Source organism: Phalaenopsis equestris, unplaced genomic scaffold (assembly GCF_001263595.1).
Source record: "Phalaenopsis equestris unplaced genomic scaffold, ASM126359v1 Scaffold000347, whole genome shotgun sequence".
Lineage (NCBI taxonomy): Eukaryota > Viridiplantae > Streptophyta > Magnoliopsida > Asparagales > Orchidaceae > Phalaenopsis > Phalaenopsis equestris.
In genome coordinates, this window is record NW_018164789.1 from 1,373,067 (window position 1) to 1,398,118 (window position 25,052).

Genomic DNA, 25,052 nt, shown 5'->3' on the forward strand with positions numbered 1-25,052 from the left:
AAGGCTTTGTTGTTGTTGTTGTTGTTGTATCTTTTCCCTGCGATACCTGTTTCTATTAAGTCTTTTTCAGGTCGTACTTCCCTCTTTTATGCAGCACATAATAACTAAATTAAAATGAGCAATGGACCTGTCAGGTGTACAGGTTTAATTTATATTACAGCATTTTATTTTCGCAGCATGTTATATTGTTTTCATAGCATGTTATACTGCTTCCCTAGCACGTTATGTTCTTCTTTCAGCATGTTATATTGTTTTTTCTCTTTACTATACAGTGCATTGTTTCTTTTCTTTCACATTGCATGCTTATTAATGCATGCTTAGTTACTGTGATACACTATGCCTTAGATTAGGATGATCTCGTGGTTAAGCGTATTTTCAAAACTAAAACTAAACCAGGAGGTGCTACTACGAGGAGTTTGGAGCGAACATCGAGGGCAGCGCGACGAGGAACAATTTTACATATTCACATTACATGAACATTTTCACAACACTATACACTTTCCTTAGTTTAAATAGCAACTTATAGGATCACTCTTTAGGCTTTCTGTACAACTCTGTTGTACAATTATAAGTCCTAACGTTTTAAGATTCCAAGGTTACCGTTCGATACGGTGTAAATCCTGTCTTTTTAGGCTATTTGCACAGTCCGACATTGTGCAAGCATAAGTCCTAAATCTTAAATAATTTGCAGGATTGAAATATCAAATAAACATCATTTCAAAGACATAAAGCCGAACAATAGGATAGTTGGGACATCTCTGGGGTTTCTCCTGGATCTGTGATGTCCCCTACTTTTCTTTCATTTGAATTCCTTAAATAATTGTTCATATTTTGAGCCATTCCCATTTGATTTTCCCATGTCCAATCGTGAAAACCTAAACTTTGAAATCTTGAAACAAAACCACCTGATCTTAATCGAGAGTTTTCTTAAGTGATTTCGATCATTTAAGATGTAATTAACTATAGGGGCTTGCCTCTATAGGGAACCAGGAACCCAGATAAAATAAACCCTATCTAATTTTTATATTAGATAGGGGAACTTGTTGGCCTTTTTATAAAATATTTCGCAGATCAAAACGAATGTCACAAATTTTTTAGTGTAGGTGATTGAATCTCTATTACAAGTGATATATTTATTCTTCGGGATAAGTGTATTAATTGTAGTATTGTATTCAATCATCTAAACTATTTAAAAAGTGAGACTCGTTTGGTCTCGCCTATTTTAAAATTAAAATATTACTTTTTTAAAAAAAAATAAAAGGATCATATTTATATTTTAATTATTTTGAAAATCACAAAATTATTACTTTTTTCCAAATCATAAAGTTATTTGAAGTTATAGAGTTAAATTAAATAAAAGATTTTTAAAAGATAAATAATAAAAAAATAAAAAAACGACCGACAAGAACAAAATGAATTAACACTTGCAGACAGCATAAAGTCTTTTGGACTAAAATTATTTTTAAGTTGCACCAAATTCTCAAAATAATATATGTTAAAAGATTATAAATAACATATAGTTATGGAAAAGGAAACAACTAAACCGTCAATTTTTTATAAAGGCACTAGTAGAACCTCAAATTTTTTAAAAGCATTATGCTAGCTCTACTTCACTGCTAGAGCAATTAAAGTCAATTTACAATTTATCTTCCATTCGGCGACCAAGGGGCTGGAGAATGATGACTAGAGGAATGGATCAATGCGAGATAGAGGGGAGAGTGAAGAGAGAGAGGGAGAGAGAACCTAGAAGACCTTGGCTCGAAAGAGGAGAGGTAGAAAAGTAATGAATCACTGCTTAAAACATAATAGCAGCAGCAACAAGTCTTTATCCCACTAAGCATAGTCTGCTACATGAATCTTTTTTTCTCCATTGCATCCTATTGAGTGTCATATTTTCAGTTTTAATTCTAATAAATTAAGATCAATAAATTAAGATCATTTTTTTTTTTACAATAAGTCTGTCTTTTTAGGTTTACCTCTGCCATTCTTAACATTAGTTGAATTTAAAATATCTACTCTCCTAAACAGATTATTAGATGGTAATGTGACCAAACCACCCAAGACAACTCTCTCTAATCTTGTCCACCTAAGCATTCTCATCTCAACAACACTTAACTTTGTTTTATGCTTCTTTTTTTATGCACTTTGTTTTATGCTTCTTTTTTAAAGGCCAACATTCTGTGTCATAGAGCATTGCAGGTCTCACCACCATCTTATAAAATTTACCTTCAAGTATAAGCGATACTTTTCTATCACACAATAGGCCCGATGCATTCCTCCACTTCAACCAACTTGAATTCTATTAATAACATTCACGTAGGTAGGCCACTTTGAAATGGCCAATCCATGATGGTCATGGACATTAATGTGGTTGCCAATACCCATAGCCCATCTTACACAATTTTTTAGGCTCTCGGCTCCCCTAATGATGATTTTCCAAACAAAAGAATCATTTATGGTCTTACTGCCATTAGGTTGAGCCCATGGATTTCGGTGATACATCAATTGGCCAGCTGCTGGGAGGAGGTAATGAAAGACCAAGTTAATCTAGCGCAGAGCAGACTATCCATAAAGCAGTGGAAAGAAAAAAACCCTCAACATGTTTTGGTTAACAGATTTTATCCCAAGAAACATAATGAAGACTTTGAGTATAAGCGAAACTTTGAGTTTGTTAGGGTTCCATGTAGGTGAGGCGGAAGGTCAGCATGGCCAGCAAGACCAGCAAGGATGAGTTGACGAGAGTGAATCTTCTAGCCAGAGATAAGTGGTGGTTTCCCCAAGCTTTGAGTTTGCTAGCAGCATTCTGCCAAATTTTGATGAAGTCGTATTTGATCGACCGCCTCATCACAAGCTTGAACCTCAGGTATTCAAGCTCTTCAAAACGCCTAAAGCCGAGTCGAGCTATCCGGTTCTTTTTCAAGTTGTAAGCTTTCTTGTTAAAAAGGATGAAGGATATACAACAAAAACAACAACAAAGCTGAATCCTTTTCTCTGTTCAGGTTAATTCTTTGGCAGGTCCACGAACAGTGGATTTAATGAGGGTGTACCATCCTTTACCACAATTTTTAGAAACAATGATTTGATTTAATGCTAAAGATTGATATATTCAGCACCCTTTACCATTGTAAAGTGCTTGCATAGCAATTTCCATTAAGTAGAAACATAGTGAAAGAAATTGAATATGTGTATTTAGCCCCATTACACATAGATGTTCGAAAAATCAAAAGTGAATAAGGTTGAACTGTGTATTTAGCCCATTACAACATAAATTTGCTACTAATACGCCTATACTTCGGTTTAACTTTTGAAAATATCAACAAGCATCATTTTTAAAAAGAGAACCACAAGGACCTTGAACTGGAAATAATATGGAAAGTTGAAGCATAGAAAAACATGAACAACAGAGTATGGCATTTTATGAAGAATAACTTTCATATTGAAGACTTAAAAATAAAGAAACATATACAAGTGAAATCGTCAACGAACCTTAAACACAATTTTTTTTGGAATCAGCCTCCACAATTTCAGACTGCCTGGTACCTGACATTATAGCTAATTAGTCATCAAATAATAATATGAAATAGAAAATGGTTTATAAAATCTCAAAAAAAAATGTTCAAAACTGAATTCTCCCAAATAAAGTAAACTAAGAGTAACGCATTGAGCCTTCACAGTTGACACGGTATTTTGTCCTATAACATAAACTTTTCAGTTAAAACAAGCATTCAAGGACCATGGAATGTAAATATCATTTGTAAAACATGTAGAATGTAGAATCATAATTACAATTTCACTATACTTCCATGGACTGGATTTGCATGTCCCAAATACAACTTCCACAATCATTGTAGACAGTCTTCCTCTAACCTCACCAGGGTTCCACTATTGACTTGATTCCACCACAGAACACAGTTTTTTCATTTAAAAAAATTAGTTTCCTCAAAAAAATAAATGTAAAAACAATGTACCGTAAATTCTCTAGCTTTCCCACAAAAACATATTTTTAGAGAATAAGTGAAATACTAGACATGACAATAGCTCTTGCACTTTCTAAGGTAAGATTGCAACTTAATATCTTCAGGTTCTATTGGTGTAGCTCATGCCCCACCTAGGTTTGCCGAATAGCATCATCTTCGTGACCAGCCTCTCGTCATACAGTCTCGATTACATTTAGTAGGGAAGGCAACGACTGGATCGCGGTGTTCAGAGATCCCTCACAATACAGTCATGATTAGAGCTTCCTAGAAAAGAAACAACTGAATCGCAGCGTTCAGAGACCTTCGTGATATGGTCGCGATTAGAGCCAGTCAGGAAGGCAATGGCTGGATCACTTCATTCAGAGGCTCGACATCGAGCAGAATTTCTTTTCTTTTCTCCGGCTATGAAATTGCGCAAACCAAGCACATAGCCAAACTAGGGTGTGTTTCTTTTTTCCCTCGAGGTAGCCACTACATGTGGGTTGCTCTTTTTAGAATCTAAGGATGTTGTAAAAACCAGCAACAATGACGTTAGTTCAAAAAATATCCTACCGCATTAACCGGTTCTAGTAATTCCCAAACCACCCCACCTCACCTTACAGCTTCTTTAATGGGTGTATTAGTTGATCATTATCACCTTACCTAAAAGTTAAAAAACCTAATGCACATAACTACCTCCAGTGTGCTCAACCCATAAAATTGGTGATCAACGGGAGAGACAAAATTGGGTATTCAAATGGAAAAATTTCAAAACCTACTACTAACTATCTGAATTCGAAAAAAATGGCAGCCCGAAAATTCTCTGGTGATGACATGGCTCATCAACTTCATAGAATCTACCATAAGAAAGTCTCGTCCGTTCCTTCCCACATCTCAAGATATCTAGGAGACCATTTGAGATCACTATTCATAATTGGAGAATTCTTCACAATTTCTTGAAAAATCAACTTTCAAAATCCATACAAAATGATCATAATTTTACTACGTATTACGATGAGTTGATAACATTATGACAATAGCTTGATAAATTTCATGATGATATCTGAGAAAATTCGAATAATTATGTTATCCACAAAAAGAAAGAGGAAAACGATTGGGTATGCATGTTCTTAGTTGGCATTAATCGACTTCAGACTAAATTAAAGATTGAATCCTTGGTAAGAAACCTCTACTCACAATTCTAGAAGTCTTTTATGAAGTTAGACGTAAAGAGTCGAGAAAAAAATTTGTAGTGCAACATTGAATCGTCTTGTAACATTGAGCAGGAAAACTCAGCTCTTGTGTCAAAAGGGGTTGAAACTGATCAAGAAGGGTCTAAAAATCATGTTGCAGACATTACAAAAAATCATGGCACATGAAACAGAATTATTAGAAGATTCATGATAAACCTACAAATTGAAAATGAAAATTCAAGCGTGAAAGTCAATCTTATCAAGCCACTACTGAAGAAACTTGAGAGTTGTCTGCTAACTCGAATGCAGTCCTTTTCACCAAGGAACAATTAAAGCACTAGTATAAATTATTTCAATCTCCAAATTTGTACATAATTCCATCTTACTCCTCAGTATATAAGGGTAACTCTTCGGTCACAACTTTACTAGGTGTTATTCCTAATTTTTCACAATCTTAGATAATTGATTATGGCGGAACGGATCACAAGATTGATTGTTTTGAATTATTTCCCTCCTAGAGACCTTGTAAAGGCAATAAAAAGTCATAATTGTTGATAGTTTCATCTCGTTAATCATCGAGATAGAAGCTGTCATACTCTCCTAGTTGTTCACCTTTTGTGGTGTTCTTCATGTTCCTAATATGTCGCGTAACTTGTTGTTGATTGGTAAAATTAATGTTGATCATCAATGTCAAATTATTCTTCTTGTTGTGATTTTCAGGAATTGACGATGAAGATGATGATTGGTAGTGCTAAGAAAAAATGTGAACTATATTATTTTAACGATGAGCTTGACTAAAATAGAAGATGTCAAAGTACTGGTTTAAATTATATTTTTGTTTCTAAAGATAATGAAATTATGTTATGACATTATATGTTAGGCCATTTTAGTTTTCAGTATCTAAAATATTTATTTCCCAAAATATTGCAGAATATAAATTTGACTTTGTTTCAATGTAACTTTTTTCAGTTTATTAAACATCATTGTGCATCATTTTCACCAGAAATATATAAACCAACTAAACTATTTACTCTAATTTATAGTGATATCTTGGATCCTTGTAAAAAAACGTATATATTCTGGAAAAAAATAGTTTGTAACTTTCATTGATGATCACACTAAATTAGGTTTACTTAATGAAGGAAAAATCCAAAGATAAATTTCAAAAACTTTTATGTCAAGATATAAAGTTTCAAAAAAGTATTCAAATATTACGAAGTGATAATGGCTGAGAGTATTTTGAAAATATCTTAGGTAAATTATTTCTCGAAAAAGAAATAATTTATCAAAACCCTTGTGTCAACACTTCACAAAAAAAATGGTGTGATTGAAGAAAAAAACAAACACTTATTAATGAAGCTCGGGCATTGTTATTTACCAATCATATGTCTAAATATCTTTGTGATGAAGTTGTTCTTACTGCTACATTTCTCATAAATAAAACATTCGATAAAGTTTTAAATTTTGAAACACATTTTAATAATTTTTATTTTTTTTTCTAAAAAATCAGTTCCCATTTTCTCTACCTCTAAAGATATTTGGGTGTACTGCTTTCGTTCACATTCATAATCAAGAAAAACTTCGATCCTAAGCCAAAAAATGTGTATTTATTGGTTACATTCCTAACAAAAATGGGTATAAATGCTTGATCCCAATTCAAGAAAATATTTGTTAGCTTCGATATCACCTTTTTTGAATTACAATTTTTTTTACCTCATCTTCAAGGGGAGATTAAAACAAAGATTAGTCTACTGAGTTTCAAGATTTTCTTTAAACTAAAAACCCTCAAAATAGTAAATCCCCAACCTGGATTGTTTAACTTGAAAACTCAAGTGATACTATATCAGAAGAGAGTATATAGTCTTTTAGAAATTGTAGTTCTTATAATGTCATCTCATGATATTTATAACAAAAAAGAAATAGGAAAAAGAACTACGACAGTGGTACCATTTAATATTGTCTACTCGTGACAACGGACAACTCATGAATCTGTGAACTAAAGTAATGTCCTCACTAATCATTTACCCCATGTTCAGTCCACTTCATCTTCAAGTTATGATTCTTCTGGTCATGAATTTGAGCCTAGTTCAAATGATGAGTTTGATGAGTCTAGTCTTTCCATTCGAGAAAGGTCTTGCATCCAATATCTATTGTCCCATCAGGTGTCATATAAAAACCTCTCACCCAAATTCCATGATTATACCTCACAATTATCCCCAACCTGGATTGTTCAACCTGAAAACTCAAGTGATATTATATTAGGAGAGAGTACATGGAGTTTTTTAGAAATTTTAGTTCTTATAATGTCATCTCATGATATTTATAACAAAAAAGAAATAGGAAAAGGAACTACGATAGTGGTACCATTTAATATAGTCTTCTCGCGAAAAAGAACAGCTCAAGAATCCGCGAACCCAAGTAATGTCCTCACTAATCATTTACCCTATGTTCAGTCCACTTCATCTTCGAGTTATGAGTCTTCTAGTTATGAATTTGAGCCTAGTTCAAATGCTGAGTTTTATGAGTCTAGTCTTCCCACCGGGCAAAGGGCTTGCACCAAATATCTATTGTCCCATTATGTGTCATATGAAAATCTCTCACCCACTTTCTATGCTTATGCACAATTATCGCATATGAAGATTCCCAATACTGTGCAGGATACTTTGAAAGTCCCTAAATGGAAAGAGGTTGCTTTAGAGAAGATGAAAGCTCTTCAAAAAAAGGCATGTGAGAACTGATTGATCTACCTAAATGTAAGACAATTGTCAAGTGTAAATTGGTGTTTACAATCAAGTATAATTATGATGACTCTCTAGAACGATACAAGGCTTGATTGATTGCCAAGAAATTTACTCAAACCTATGACATTGATTATTTAGAGAAATTTGCCCCAGTCGAAAAAATTTGTAGGGTTCTTCTATCACTTGCAGCTAATCTTGACTGCCCCCAACAACAATTGGATATAAAAAATGCATTCCTTTATAGTGACTTGGAGGAAGAAGTGTACATGTATGTACCTTCGAAATTTAATGAGAAGTATAGTAAAAGTGTATAAACTAAGAAAATCTTTATAAGGGTTGAAGCAGCCACCAAGGGTATGGTTTGAGAAATTTACACTAATTGTTAAAATTCAGAGGTATAATCAAGGACAGGGAGATCATACAATATTCTTCAAATAATCAAATAATGAGAAGATAATCATATTGATTGTGTATGTGAATAATAATACTCTCACCGGAAATGATGTATATGAGATGAACTGTTTGCAGACTTCCCTATCATATGTTTTTGAAACCAATGACTTAAGATCTCTAAGATATTTCCTTGGCATTGAGATTGTTCGATAGAAGAAAAGAATTGTTATTGATTTTCTCAATAAAACGGAGATGAGTGGGGGTAGACCTACAGACACTCCAATTGATCACAATCAGAAACAAACAGATGGAAATGAAGGCGATCTGGTGAATATATCTAGGTATCAAAAATTGGTGGGGAAGTTGATATACACATCACAAATACAGCTAAAAATTGTCTTTGTTATGAGTTTGGTAAGTCAATTTATGCATTCACCCTATGAGAAACACATGGAAGCAGTCAACAAAATTCTCAAATACTACACCAAGTAAAGGCTTACTCTTTCAAAACATCACACAAAAGAGCATAAAGGTGTACAATGATGCAGATTGGGTAGGCTCGAATATTGGCAAGAGATCAACTTCTAGATACTGCACCTATGTGTGAGGAAATTTGATTACATGGCGAAGTAAGAAATAAAATGTGATTGCAAATAGTGTTGAGATAGAATACAGGGCTATGGCTAATAGAGTAAGTGAGATGTTATGCTTGAGAAAAATTCTTGAAGAGCTGCAAATCTTGATAAACATGCCAATGAAGTCATAATGTGACAATAAAACAGTAACAAACATTGTAGAAATCCACTATAACATGATTGCACAAAGCATGTGGAAATTGGCAGAAACTTCATAAAAGAAAAGATTGATTGTGGAGTTATTTATATGTCATTTATCCGTACTACTCAACAAATAGTGGATATCTACAACAAATGCTTCATGACTAATTTTGAGCTCCATGTAAACAAGTTAGGCATGATAAATATATATGCTCCAACTTGAGGGAGGTTGTTGAATTTTTAGGAAGATTTTACTTTTAGTATATTCTATAATTAGTATTTTCCATTATAAGAAAAAATAATTGATATGTCAAATATTTGTTCTTATCATGAGTTATGACTGATTTTATTATTTTCCTAATGTAGGAATCATCCTCATATATCTATCATCGTTTTCTATGAAATTGACGAGGAATAATTATTTTTCCCCTCGCAAATGGGTTTGATAATTAAATAAAAGCTTTGCAAGAATCACAAAGTTTGGGCAGGAAAGGTACAGTATTCAAGATATTTAGGGTCAAAATTATGAGATTAACATATAGGATGGGACTAGTGCAGCGAATAGAATGTCTCAATTGTGATTTGTAGGCCACGGGTTTCATTCATGAAAACAAACTCTTTAAATAAAAGGGGTAATGTGCATATCAACAGCACCAAAAACCCATTAACTATAGGTTGATAAGTGCATGTCGATATTAAAAAAGGAAAACTTAGATGTGACTTGTAGAAACGTTTTTCATCATCATTTTCACTTGAATACAAAGTTCAGGTCGCGGATCAGAATGAATGTAAAACTAGTGTACAATCATCCTCTAGGAAATGTTTAACCTCAATGAGCTCATCATCAGAAGTAGGAATCAGCCTTCCATCGACATAAACCTAAGCAGGTACACAAGCTTTACAGATCAGAATAACCTCAAAATTTATGGAAAATGTAAAATGAACTAAGAAAAAAAGGTTCCTTTAGCAATGTGTAATCCTCCCAAGAAAATCAACAACATCAATGTAGTAGGAATCAGCCTCTGTGGAGCAGGAGCGTGCTCTAAAATTGCAAAACATGTGCTTTGTTTCTAGATCCTAAGTTCCTCAAACGTGACTTCAGCTCTTTAGTTTATTCTTCAACATGTTTTTTGAATGATAATACTGCTTCTTTTCTTTCTTTCTAGTTTTTTTTCTATCAGCTAGGCAAGCTTCAACATAATTAGCATTTTCTTGTTTTCTCCTAAGATTTAGTTGCAGTTCATTTGTACTAAAGCTTCTATACTTAGATATTTGGAAAATTCATGTTGCACCCTTTTTTCCTCCTGACAATAATAAAGAATTCTGTATATACTTTCAACTTTTCATAATAATTTTGTGTATCTTTTGCATTATTAAACTCATACCTAATTTTTTACATGTTTTATTAATTGATAATTTATCTAAATGCCTAATATTGGTAGTTATGTGCATAATTTAGACATTAAAATTGAGTAACTTATCATAGGAAAAAATTCTGAATTAAAACCAAAACTGATAAAATTATATAAAATGGGGTACTCAGCTTAATTGATTCATAAATAACACTTGGCAATAAGAAAACTCCCGGCCTTCACATCAATAGCCTACTCTTACTAAACAACAAATGAAAATGATGAAAATGTTCTTGTGAGAGTCGAAGCTAATTGAAAGGTTCCATCCGGGGCTTTCCAATAGTACAATGTGATGTCAAATCTTAAGCCAAAAAAAAATTATAGAAACAAATTTTGTTTTCTGGATCAAGTCCTAGACACTACCATGTACACATAACAGTAAAAAACTATAAAGACAAAAAAATAACTCAAAAAAATAACAAAAGGAGATCAGTAAATTTACTGAAATCACCAGGTTACAGTAAAAGAGGGTGATCAGCAGCATAACGAACAAAAGATGGTTGGGCATAAATACGGGAAGCAAAGTGTAATAACAACTTAAAAATAACAATAATAAATAAATATGTGATGTGAAATATTGAAAATGAGCATCGTTTCCTTGGAACCAAACAACTGTTCGTAAGGGAACTGTTTAGTATTTAACCTCGTTCAAATCAGTGAAGGGAAGAAATGAGGCGGTGAGAGCGAAAGATAGAGTGAGGGTGAGTCGGAAGAAAGAACTTACTGGGCGAAGAAAAGTCGGAAGAAAGGACTTACTGGGCGAAGAAGAGGAAGAGAGAGGGGAAAGGGTAAATCGCCTAAACTGAAGACGTCGTGTGGGTATCCTGTGCACTAAAGAACAAGGGAGAGTTCAAGCCTTAATTGAATAGGAGAAGCATCGAGCGGCTCTTCTGTAAAAGAAAGGAGAAGCGACGAGGAAGCGCTTGAGTCCCGTGTCTAAGAAGGAACATACCTTAAGTGTGCAACAGAACCGAGCCGATTTGCAAAGAAAGAGGCACGCCTGCGGTGCTGGTTTGAACTGCGACCTAAGGTAGGAGGGTCGAAGTAGAGGAAGAAGAAGAAGCTCCCGTAGGAACCGAAACCCTGCGGAGCGTAGAAGTGAAGGGAGACGAAGCCGCGGGTTCGCTCATACGCATCAATCGAGGGAATCGGTGCCCTAGCTCTTCGGCAGAGAGGAGAGGTGTTGTGATTTTTACCTCTCGTGCAGCCTGTAGGATCGAGAGCTTGGAGAGGAAGGAAGTGCTCGCGGAAGCTTTGCGTGCGGGAGAGCTCCACCGAGCTCGGTTCGCTCATAAATTTTTGTTCAAAACTGTTCTTTGTTCGCGAACAGGGTTACAAAAATTTGTTGGAATGCATAATTTTTAATTTGCGAAGTAGAAGTACCTTGTCACTTCAAAGTTTGATCATCTATTAATCACTCTATAACTTCTAAAAACTTGTTTTGAGATTTTTAGAGTTGAAGATTCTATACCCATTATAATAGGCATATTCTAAAAATTAAGAATGGTTGGTAGTGATTAGGGTTGTTAAAACAACTCTTTGTTCGTGAGCAACTCGTGTTCGGCTTGCTAAGCAAATGAGTCGAACACGAACACACTTTTTGAACTCAAAATATACATGAGCCGAACACTAGCTGAGCTTGGGCTCGCTCGTGTTCGGCTCATTTACACCCCTAAGCTAAGGTAAGCCAAATTATTAATTTTAATTGATTTAAATTAAATTATGAAACCTTAATTAATTATTAACAATTAAATTAGGATTGTAAATCCCAAAAGGGTGTTCCGCTGCATGAAGGATTTAACAATGATTTAGTAAATCCAGATTTATTAGAGCATCCTTTTGATGGATTTATGAAATCATGATTTAACATGAATCCTAGGCAAAATTCGAATCTTAAATCCGAAATTTCATAAATCCATAAAATTTGTGTTTTTTGTGTGGCTGGATTTAATAAATTTGTCATAAATCCCATTAATAATGAGCTACTAAACACCACCTAATTAATTTAATTAATGTTTAAAAAATTCAAAGGTTGATTCTTACAATTTTAATTAGGGTTTCCACGGGAAAGCAACCCACAAAGAGGAATAGAAAAATATTAGTTTTAAAACTCGAATTCAATAATTAATTATTATTTTTCTTATTAAGTAATGTTAAAATGAAATCTGCAATCCTAACTTAAAACTTATTTATAATTAAAGTGTTATTAATTTTAGGTACGCCCAAAAAAAACTATAGAAATTTTAACATAAAAATTAATTGGATATTTCTACTTATATATGTATATATATTTAAATAATACATATATATCTATATATGTTTATAAGGATAAATAAATTGCTAATTAAATAAATAAATTATAAAAAAAAGATATAAAATCTAAAATTAATAGAAGAGATGATTAGTCCTGAACACAAAACTAGTTATATTTAAAGTGTTATTATATGTGTATCTAAGGACTAGATTGATATAAGGAAAAAGGATGGCATAAGACACTACTAAGGTGAGTAAATATATTTTATTTAACAATAGTTCTGCTTATTTACTATTTTTCAGCTTTTGTCGTGAATGCAAAAAAATTTTTTTTTTTCCTTTAAATGTTAAATGCAAGAAAAAAATGAATAAAATCTGATATATAAATGCAAATGTAAGTCACTACTAAATGAAACTGGCAGGGGAATACAATGTACTCGTGCACGAAAATGAAAATAGAAATGGAAAAGATTTTTGTATTGGAAAAAGTTAAATATATATATTTATAAATTATACATTTAGATGATGGCTCCTAATTATGAATAGTATAACATAAATAAATGAAATAAAATTGAACTGATTTCTTTATTACTTTCTTTTACTACACAGTTTTTTACTGTTATAAGATGTTTATATAATATTTTAAAATTAAAATTATTGTAATTTCAAAGCATTTGTCCACTAAATGGTTTTAACTCAAACCTTAATTGCTAAAATTTTACAGGAAAATTAGTATAGATGAATCTCAGGAACCACGTATATGACATCGCGGAGCGCAATCTGATACAAATTTTAGTTCAATTTTTATTTTTAATAGATGTAAATGTTTAAAAATCAACAATATGTTGTAAGTATATGTTTATAAAATAGAATGACACTTTTAAGCTTTGGATTTTATATTCGTTGTGAAATAAAACTGTTAGATAGCTTTCATCCGTCTGACCGTCAATTCCTGTCTTGGTAATTTCAAGTTGTCGGGCTGGGTCGTAAAAAAAATATGATTGGGTCAATAAAGGGATGGGAGAGGATGAAGGCAAACAATATTGAGAAGATGAATAGATGATTAAATCTGACTTTAAAAATGAACAATTTTTTGTCTGTTTTGGGCACCTAGGTGTCTGGTATTTGCACTAGGTGCTCGACATGATACCAGATACTAGAAACAGGTGTAAGACCTCCAGAGTCTCGGGCTTGATAATCTGGGAATGCATTTTTGGAAGCCTAAGCACCGTTTAGCTCCAAAACCTTGATTTTTGTTGGGAACACCCAACGAAGAATTTTGTTGATCTGAAAGCTATTGAAGACTTTACATGAGAGAAATGTAGTCCGACAACTTTGGAATATAGTATTTTGATCGGCCATATACTGGGGAAATCGCCGCCATCGATCGTCCATGACACATGCAGGGTATTTCGAACATTAATTTTCCCGTAGCGAGCAGAGGAGGCTTCCATTATTTCCTATAATCGTGGGATGCTCCAAACAGACGTGTGGTGACTCCTAAACACCAAAATGAGCATCAAATATTTCTCACGTTCAAATAATCCTTCCCAAAGGGAGCTTTCCGGGTATGGCTAAATTGTCGTCAACCTAGCTACTTGCCCCGAAAAAGTCCTAAAAAGTCTCAAGCGGGTGTCTTGAGCTACCGGGAGATACGAAAAAACCGTAAACTATCCCTAGTTGTGCAGGTGAGCACTTTACACTCGTGAACCCAAAAATTAATGCCAACAACATATTTTGAATATAATTTATATTAATTATTTTCTTAAGCGGGTCGGCTAACGAGCTAACAAATTGAGCTAGGATTGGCTTAAGCTTGATTTATTAGCTCATCAAGCTCAATTTATGAGTCATTTATCAAGCCAAGCTGAAGTCCATTCCCAAGTCAACTTCAATCACACCCTTGTTCCTATAACCATTTATAGAAATTCTCTCACCTCTCATTTGAACATCCATTGCTAAAGTCAGAACCAAAGATTCTTACTCAAATTTTTTGTTAAATGCAAGATTCAGAAAGGCTATAAATGCAACTTTTTTTTTTAAAGTTATAAAAGATCATACCCATCTTATACAGTCAATTTATTTTCAAAAAACAAAGAATTTTTAAAAGCATTGTATTTTGAATGCATTTCTAAATCTAATTAGGTAAATATCAGTGTTTCGGGTGCTCTATATATAACCATCCCTACTATTATTATTAAGCAAGAAGATATGGCCGTTAAGGCAAGAACTTTCTGGATGTCGGGATTGTTATGAATGGAAAATAATTACTGCACACAGTTCTCCTTCATTCAATAAAATCCATCAAACAACATGCAATCATAAATAAAGCCCTGTTTGTTTTACAACTCTGGCTTTTGTTTTTTTTTTTATTTTAATAGCATTAAATATAAAAGAATAGAGACTGAATATTCATAAAGAACTTCAAATAATTCGAATAAAGCTGAGAATATAATAGAAAAATTAACCTCTCAAGCCGCAGATGCCACCAAAATACATATCCTGCAACATAGTTTCACTCCCAGCCCTATGTAACACCAATATATAATTGGTGAAACAGAAACAGCTTGAATCAACAATCAGAGATACATTGTGGCATAAGAATTTTGAAAAATAATTAAAACTGGAATAGTTTACTGCTACAGACATGTCAAATGGACAAGAACGAGATGCTTAATCTCCAATTTTCAAGCACAAATGTGCTGCTTTTTTTTTTTTTTTTCCTTTCGGAGTAACCATCGTAAGAAATGAACAAAGAAGAATATCTGATGGACATATTTTATCCAATAACTCTGTCAGACAAAAGCTTCTAGGAAAGAGGAGAGAAGCTAAACTGAATACCTGTCTTTGCTCTATCATGCTCAAATTGCCGCAGGATGTAACAATAGTTTACCTGAAAGACGGACACAATGTCAGAATGAATCTATTAGTCAAATATCATGGTCAATCAAAAATATATATTTGCATGTGGGGGCATTTACATATAAACAGCCCAATTCTTATGTTTTTACATATCGAAAGCCTAAATTTTACATTTTTACATTTATAGCATTTAAATATTTCATATCACATTAAAATACCACTATTTTAACTTTTGAAAAGTAAAATTCACCTTTTCAAGCATAGGTAAGGTGGCATATATGTGAAAATTGGAGTTTAGATGTTAGATATGTAAATACATAAGAATTGAGTGGTATGCATGTAAACCTTTTCCTTGGGCATTTACGTACATAGCACCCAATTCTTATCTTTTTACATATCTAACAATGAATTTTAGTTTTTAAATGTACAAAATCCAAATCTTTCGTATCATAGAAAAAGTACTATTATTTTAACTTTTAAAAATAAAATACACCTTTTCAAGCATAGATAAGGGAACATATATGTAAAATTTGAAGCTTATATGTTAGATATGTAAATACATAAGGATTGAGGGGTATGCATGTATATCTTCCCTGCATATATTATAAAAAAAAGGAACTGGCAGGTATGTGGGAAGAAAAGACCTCCATGCGGAAGAGCTTGGTAGGAACAATTACACCAAACCCAGCAGAGCTACGAAAGTTCCGAGCAAACTGCCGGATTGAGAAATCTTTGATAGAACCCTCAGATAATTTTGCCAGATTCCCAGCTGAAATAAATGTATGACCGTAAATTCCAGAATCTCTGAGCACCTTGAGAGGCAAGTCAAAGGAAAGATCAGCACACGCAGTAACTGCAAAGTCTCCCCCTAACGAATCCCTTTCAGGACTTGATGGGGAGTCACTGGTCCCATCAGTTCTGCTTGGAGTCATCCTCCTTAAGTCAGTGGGGCCGAGCCCTCTCATCTTGAACCCTAACAGGGATGTGGGGCCGCCTAACAGGGAGAGGGGAGAAGAGCTGCCACCAATGTAGAACCTCTCTGTCAAAGGTGTGGGGGAAGCCATGAATCCATTCCCCCATGGCATTATTATGCCGGCAGCAACTCCAATATTTAGAGCGCTGTGAAAGAAGCCCAAGGGAATTGCAGCACGGAGATCAAACTCCTGTTAGAAATGAGGACGGCAGAATAAATTAGTTGATTAAGGCACAGATGGACAGAACAAATTCATATACATAGATATGATTTTAAAGAGAGGCATAAGCTCAAATCCTAACAGAAATGAAAAGATCCTTTTTTTTTTCGTATGAGAATTTAATCCGAGCATAAAATGATATCAATGCCTTTGATTTTTATTTAAAATACAGAAGTGGTGAAGCTGACTTTCTAAAATATTTTGATTTTGAGTTATATAATATAAACACACACACACACTCGCACACATTCTTTCATAAACTGGAGAAATGGGAAGGAATGAGGGATAGATACATATGATTAAATGCATAAAATGTTCAGCAATGGTTAGAAGACAACAATTCGGAGATAATAATTGAGAAACAACTGTTGTATGACAATAATTGAGCTACAACAACTAGAGGTGGTAGAAAATTGCTCGTGATCATTGGTTTCCAGCTCTTTTGATGAGTTCAGATTTAGCTCTCAACTTCTCAGATCTTCATGTAAAGAAGAGATTTTTATTCAAAGCTTTTAGAGTGGCAATCAGGTAAATTCAACCAAAATCCCAAAATACTTTGATAAACATTCCATATTTATTTCGTTGATCATAGATCATTTTTCTTTTTAACATTTAAATGTGTTAGCTACATTAGAATTGAGTAATCTAAGACTTATTGAATTTCTCGAGTCAAGCTGCTCGATTAGGTATAAGTATGCCATAATTCGGATATTTCTTTACCTTTCAATTAATTCTTTAAAGTTTCTAGTTTTACTTTACGGGCTAGATTGGGGTTCATTTTGACTCGCATTGAAGCATTTTTGGTATCATTGAGTTCGCATTTTCAAAATATTCATTTTAACAAAAAATTTATTGAAATTTGAAACAAGACCAATCTTGAATTTGACTTCAAAAATTTATCTCATTTAACATTATAGAGATTCATGCCTGTTCACGTGAATTTTTTGTAACGTATTAGTTGGCATTTTTTTTACGTCAAGCTTTTTTATCTTCCAAAAATACACAATAGGTCCTTAAAAAATTTGCACCTCAAAATTATAATTTCAGAAATATTATAAAACGCTGTTGTTCCTTGGACGACAATGAGAATTTTCCCCCAGAGTCATGAACTAGGTAAATAACTTAAATCATAATTCCTTCTGAGTAACACTGTCGTTGCCGGTCCCAAGCCCGGATGCGAAAAGTAGAGGGTTGCGTTAGGTAGTCGACAGCCAGCGTAAAACTTGTCGAAAAAAAATAATGACATGAATGCTTTTGATCATTGTGTAAGTGCTAGGGCGTCCCCTGGAAGCGACGCGTTGTATAGCCTGAATACAGTGAAAAGTGTGCAAAGGCCGCTACACCGACGCCCGGGTGTAGTGTTAAATAAGCAAGGGTTCCCACATTACGGGCGAATGCGGGTAAAGAAGTTAGTCCATGAAACTAATATTAAGATAGGATCTTGGAATATAGGTACTCTCAATGATAAATTAATGAAATTAGTTGATATTATGATTCATAGAAAAATTAATATCTTATGTATTCAAGAAACTAAGTGGATTGGCAAAAAGACTAAGGAAATTGATAATTTAAGTTTTAAACTTTGGTATTCTGATAAGAGTCGCACTAAAAATGGTGTAGGTGTAATTATAGACAAAAGTTTGAAAGATAATGTTGTAAAAATTAATAGAGTTTGTGATAGAATTATAGCCCTTAAGATTATCATTGATACTAAGATTTTTAATATTATAAGTGTTTATGCTCCTCAAATAAGTTTAGATACAGGGTCTAAAGATAAATCTTGGAATGACTTAGAAGACTTAATACAAATGATACCTCTTGAAGAAATAATTTTTATTGGAGGAGATTTAAATGGACATGTCAGTAGAGTGGTAGAAGATTTCAGAAATATTCATGGTGGCTACAGTTTTGAAGTAACTAATAAAGAAAGTAGAACTATTTTAGATTTTGCTTTAGCGTATGATTTTGTTATTACTAATACTTTATTCAAAAAAAGAGATGAACATCTTATTGCTTATAAGAGTGGATCTAATAAAACACAAATTGATTATTTTCTTATAAGAAGAAGAGATCATCGCAATTGTAAAGATTGTAAGGACATTCCAAGTGAAAATTTAAATGCCCAACATCGTTTATTAGTTTTAGATTTTAAGATTAAGAGTTGTAAAATAAAAAATACTAGGACTCATCATTGCAGAATTAGATGGAGAAACTTAAAAGATACAAATAAAATTATTTTTATGAGTAAAATTCAAGATTTCAAAATTTGGGATATTCATGAAAAAACAAATGTGATGTGGGATAAAATAACAAATACTATTAAACAAGTAGCAAAAGATGTGTTTGGAGAATCAAAAGAAAAACTATTTACAAATAAAAATAGATGGTGGTGGAATAATAATGTGCAAGAAAAGATACAATATAAGAAGTTATGTTATAAAAATTGGTTTAAATATAAAAGCTTAGAGAACTGAGAAAAATATCAAACGGCCCGCAGGGAGTCTAAAAGAATAAGCTGTGACGCTAAAAAATCTACTTTTAATGATCTTTATAAGATATTAGATACTAAGGATGGTGAAAAATATATGTATAAACTAGTTAGACAATGAGAAAAGAAAAGTAAAAATTTAACTCAAGTAAAGTATATCAAAGATGAAAATCAATGAAAGGCCTTCCAGAAGAACTCCAGGGTAATATGAGTCGTCATAACTCTATGTATACAATATCCGATTCTGATTCCAGTTTCAAATCCTCGCAATAACATATACAAAGGAAAGATGGACACTTTATGGAGATTGCTGAATTAATTACAATCACCACTAACATCCCAACAAATTATTTGGTGCTATGTATGTAACTGCCCCTCATTAACATTGGCAAAAATAAAATAAAATAAAAAATTTAAGTTTTAACCTACAAAGCTTCCCACCCTATGTCGTATATTTCCACATTATTAAGCTTACGAGTCAAAGAGGGAAATTCTAGTAAATTTGGGCATTCTTTTAAGTGCAATTCAATTAAGATAAGAATAGATAGTCATTTGATGCTTCATGCTGCTACATATTGAAGCTATACATTTATTGAGAGGTTTGATGGAGAAGTTCAGAGATAATAAGGAGAATCTACATTTGATTTTTATTGATTTAGAAAAAGCTTACGATAAGGTTCCAAGAGATATCCTTTGGAGAGTTCTCGAGAAGAAATGTGTTGATATGACTTATATTCAAGTCATTAAAGATATGTATACTAGAGCTGTTACTTGTGTTCAAACTGAAGGAGGATTGACAAAATATTTTCCTATTCTAATTGGATTACATCAAGGATCAGCTTTAAGCCCATATCTTTTTGCTTTAGTTATGGATGGTCTTACTGGACATTTACAGGATGATGTACCTTGGTGTATGCTTTTTGCTGATGATATTCTTCTCGTGGCGAGAGAAAAAGCCCAGGAAAAACTTGAATTATGGAGGACTACATTGGAGTCTAAGGGCCTTCTTTTAAGTAGAACTAAAACTGAATACATTGAATGTAATTTTAATAGTAATAGCTCTAGTGACAGATGTGACTTTGGGTGATCAAATTATTAAAAGGTGTGAACGATTTAGATATCTTGGGTCCGTTGTCCAAAGCGATGGTGATATAGATGGGGATGTTAATAGTAGAATTCAAGTTGGTTGGTTGAAGTGAAGGAATGCTTCGGGTTTTTTGTGTGATAGAAAAGTACCGCTAAGACTGAAAGGAAAATTTTATAAGACGGTGGTGAGACCTGCAATGCTCTATGGCGCTGAATGTTGTCCTTTAAAAGAAAAGCATAGTAATAATTTAAGTGTTGCCGAGATGAGAATGATTAGGTGGATGAGTGGCTTGGATGAGTGGCTTTATTGGCTTTATACTTAGAGACAAAATACAGAATGAATATATTCGTGATATGGTTGGTGTAGCTCCTATGACAGACAAAATTAGAGAAAGTCGTCGTAGAGAACGTCGACCATCTGATGATCCGATTAGGAGAGTAGATATTTTAGATTCGACTTGTGTTAAGAAAGGCAGAGGTAGACGTAGGAAGACTTGGGCTTATTGTATTAAAAATGATCATAATTTACTAGAACTAAATGAAAATATGACACTAAATAGGACGCAATGGAGAAAAAGGATTCATGTAGCCGACCCAACATAGTGGGATTAAAGCTTTGTTGTTGTTGTTGTTGTTGTATAATTTCATCTAAGTGAAAAATATTAAAAAGATTATCAATTCTTCAAATTATTCAAAAGTGATTGTAGAGGTTCTATTGAGTTGCGAAAAATGTCAAAATAACAAAAAAAAAGCCAATAAATGGTGGAATAGATATGTTGACGCCTTGGGGTGCACATATGTTCATGAGTGTATGGGCACTCGTGACTACAAGCACATGGGCATTCACGACTGTGCGCGAAAGAAACGACACATGTAGTGAATCATCAGCGGGCGTAGGGTCTTCCCTGCGCACCCATGCGCGTAAGAGCATGCATGAACGCACAACGACATGCAAGTGACTGATCTAATACCTTGGTTTTTAAGCTATAAATGCCCCATTAAATAGGGGGTGATTGACTCATCCCCATTCTCTTTGCAAACTTCAATGCTATTCCCTTAAAAAAAAGTTTCACTGTTATGCATGAAAGGTGCATAATTCTTCTTTTGTATTGCTCCAGTCTACCTCTGAGTAGAGACTTAAAATTGTCTTGGATAAGCAATTTGTATTTTCTTCTCAAACTCTAGTGCTCCACCACCAAGAGCATCGACTTTTCTTACAATAACAAATTTAAGAGTAAGTTTAGTATTATTCATTAATGATCAATTTGCATTCGATACTCTAACGTTGAAAAAATTTTAGCCAATTCTTATATGAGAAGATGGTTCGAAGAATATTCATAGGACACTAGGGTTTGATTATGTGATGTTAATAATCACTAAAAATGCTTTGATAATATTTTGAAATAAATTTTAGTTCCCAAATGACCCGACCATTATACCTACTTTTATAAATATCCCTTGTGGGTAAGAGAAAATCCCACCCCACCCCACCCCTTATAGGCTCTAGGTCCTCTTCAAAGAGGTTAAACGTTGTTTTGCTTAGGTAGAGTTATTCTACTTGCAGGCTCTAGAGTGCCTCCACTAATAAAGGTTGTCCTTCATAGACACATTGGATTTAAAGGCAAACAAGACCTATAATTGCTACAGCGAAACTTGAGTCTTCTCTTGAAAAAGAGGTTCAATATTATCGCAGGACAACAAAATTTGAATTTTCAACTTGTTACTGATATTGAAAGTCAATATTGGTAATGTCAAGTATCAGCAATGGCTTTGATACCATTGGCAGACAATCTGTGATTGGTGAAGATGTGTTAATTATTATAAATGTTAAGAAAAAACGCACAACAATGAAGTTGTTGAAAATAATAATGCATGATAAACTCTCAATTTTTGCATGTGTTATCAATATTTTTAAGAGTTTACACATCAGAGAAGAATACGCCATTTATGTCTTTTAAAAATATTTCTAAAGATCTAATATATATTATATTTGACATAATTCACCCGAATAAATATACAATAACTTTGATTTCTTCTAAAACGTATGCTCTTATGTATTTCTTGAGCCTTTAGTCTTCTGAAAAGTTTAAATAAGAAAGTAAGTAATTACGATTAGCATGTAATTTTGAAAAAAACACAAAAAAATATATACATAATAAAATATTTAGTAAGCTTATACCTCTTTAGGTTTTTGCTCTTTTGAGATTTTTTAAAAAACATATAATTTCTGAGGTTTTGAACCTTCTTAATTTTTTTTGAAAACTTGTACCTTCTAAAGGATATATCTTCTAAAATTTTTTAGAGTACATGCACATTTTAAACTTATGTCTATTGAGACTCATGTACCCTCCAAAACATAAGTTTTAAACTATCATGCACCTTTCTAAAATTTTGTAATGCACTTGTAACTTTTAAGGCTTATGCCTTTTGTGATTTTAAATCTACTTATATCTTTTAAGGCATAAACCTACAAAAATTTTGTATGTACTTGTTACGTATGAGCCTTTGATAAGTGTAAAATATGATGTGCTGTTATAGTGTGTTTAGAACATTTTTTTTTCACCATTTTTATGACTTCCTCGGGTATATGTTGTGTAACTTTTGCAAAATACAAGAATAAAGGTAGCATTTTGAAGAAATGAAGCCAAGGATCAGCACCCTAGTGCTTGAAGCAAGCACCTCGACGCGAGAAGGCAAGTGTCACAACACCATATCCAGAGCGTCTCAACGCCCAAAATAGGCAAATTCTAGATAAAATCTCGAGAGGAAAACACTACAGTGCTAGAGGTCAAGAGCCCCAGAGCCAGAAACCAGCGTCACTGCATCACAGAAGGAATCTCGGTGCGCCTAAAGGCTTAGTTTGAAGGATCAAAGTCACGAAACACAGAGCTCTAACTAAGCACCGCAGTGCCTCACACCAGCGCCCCGACACTACCACCTTAGCACCCTAGCGCTCCCCACCAACTTAAAGGTTATTTTTGCAGTTTTTCAACGGTTCGGTTGAAGGGATGAAACAAAACTTGAAAAATGAAGTCTAGGGGAATCGTTATTACACTCTTGGAACGCAGGAGAAGGCTTTGGACTTTTGGAAGACATCGGTGAGTGGAGAAGTGCTTAGGCGTCTAGAGAGTCTGAGAGTGAGAGAGTGAGAGTGTGAGAGTAAATCAAAGGGAGAATATCTTTGTAAGGGAAGGGTCGGCATAGAGTGAGAGAAGACTCAAATTGGATGTGATCATTTCTTTAAGCTTTGTAAACATTGTTTTATTTCAATAAATTCTTGTGTGTTTTTTGTGCAAATGTTTATGAACCAAGTTTTTCACTTCCTTGGATTGATATTGTGAAATGTTTGTTAGTTCCATATGAGTTTCTTACCAAAATTGATTGGCATGTTGATGTGTTAACTTTCAATGTCTAGTTCAAATTTCTTGCTAACAACCAATTGAAAAATTAAAATCAATTGTGATCTAAGAAGGTCATAAGAAAGAATAGAAGAACGATTAGGTTAACAGAAAATTTTTTGGTAGAATAGAAATATTCTCATTAGTAGATTGCAGTCGCATAAGGGGATGAGGAATCATGGGAGCCTTTACAGGGTTAAGAGGACTTAACCATAATATGAGCTCCAATGCTTCTTATGTTTTGGAGGACAATAAGTAACAGTTCTTGGTTGTAAACTTCAATAGAAAGAAATATTGTGAACGAATATTAAATTTTCACATAATCCAATTCATGAAGGCTCTCCCCGTAACAAAAGCCCAAAAATCATTAAGTTTTCACTTTAGCTATAGATACTTAGCGATGATGTGGCGATTATGAAGCGGTGGAAGCAGAACATGAACCAACGATTCAAGCACTTCATAGACCAACACTAGAGGCAATATGAATATCTGATGCAGTTCAACTCCTCTTTGGCGGATATGTTTCAGCACTGTCAGTTGAATGTGGGGCCTAGCCCTATCCAGTTTCCTATCACTCTACCATTTCGACAATACAAGGATACTACCAAACCCATGGAGGTGGGAGATGATGAGAGAGGAGAGAGATGATTTTCTTTTTCTTGTGATCTAACTTCCTTGCAATGCTTTATGGCGCAAAATGTTGCTCTATAAATAAGAAGCATAAAACTAAGTGTTGCTGACATAAGAATGCTTAGGTGGATGAGTGGCTTTACCCTTAAAGACAATGTGAATGAATATATTCATAAAAGGATTGGTGTAGCTCCAGTGACAGACAAGATTAAAGAGAGTCGTCTTAGATGGCTTGGTCAGACTAAACATCGATTAACTGATGATCTTATTAGGAAAGTAGATGTTTTAGATTTGACTTGTGTTAAGGAGGTAAAGGTAGACCTAAAAAGACTTGGGCATGTTGTATAAAAATGATCTTAATTTATTAGAAGTAAATGAAAATATGACACTCAATAGGACAAATTGTAAAAAATGATTCATGTATCCAACCCCACTTGGTGGGATAAAGGTTTTGTTGTTGTTGTGATATGACTTCCCTGTGTACTGCTTAGTTGTTATGACTTGTGTTATATGTTTATTTACTTTCAGTAACAATAGATATTACGTAGTTGTTATATGTTATATTATTGTTATGTGATTAATTTTCAGCTATACTACTCCACTTGTGAATATTTAACAGTGTTTTAGCATGCTTATGTTATTTCGTGTCCTTTAATTGTACATGTTATGTT

At 33.6% G+C, this 25,052-nt stretch overlaps 2 protein-coding genes across 5 annotated transcripts in view; both read right to left on the reverse strand.

The window, feature by feature from the left end:
- Window positions 1-11,795, reverse strand: part of LOC110026023 — a 30,335-nt gene extending 18,540 nt beyond the window's left edge. For 2 of the 4 annotated variants that reach the window (XM_020726771.1, XM_020726767.1), the window contains exons 1-3: window positions 11,424-11,795; window positions 11,228-11,302; window positions 3,487-3,540 (exon numbers count right to left, since the gene is read on the reverse strand). The gene's annotated coding sequence lies outside the window, so the exon portion shown is untranslated. The remainder of the gene's footprint in view (window positions 1-3,486; window positions 3,541-11,227; window positions 11,303-11,423) is intronic. The other 2 variants (XM_020726770.1, XM_020726768.1) reach the window with 2 other exon arrangements.
- Window positions 11,796-15,430: 3,635 nt separating this feature from the next.
- Window positions 15,431-25,052, reverse strand: part of LOC110026059 — a gene marked incomplete at its 5' end in the record, with an annotated part of 60,207 nt that continues 50,585 nt past the window's right edge. Inside the window, 2 exon segments of the mRNA XM_020726834.1 lie at window positions 15,431-15,617; window positions 16,231-16,749. Of these exon segments, the coding sequence (XP_020582493.1) occupies window positions 15,534-15,617; window positions 16,231-16,749 (603 nt within the window).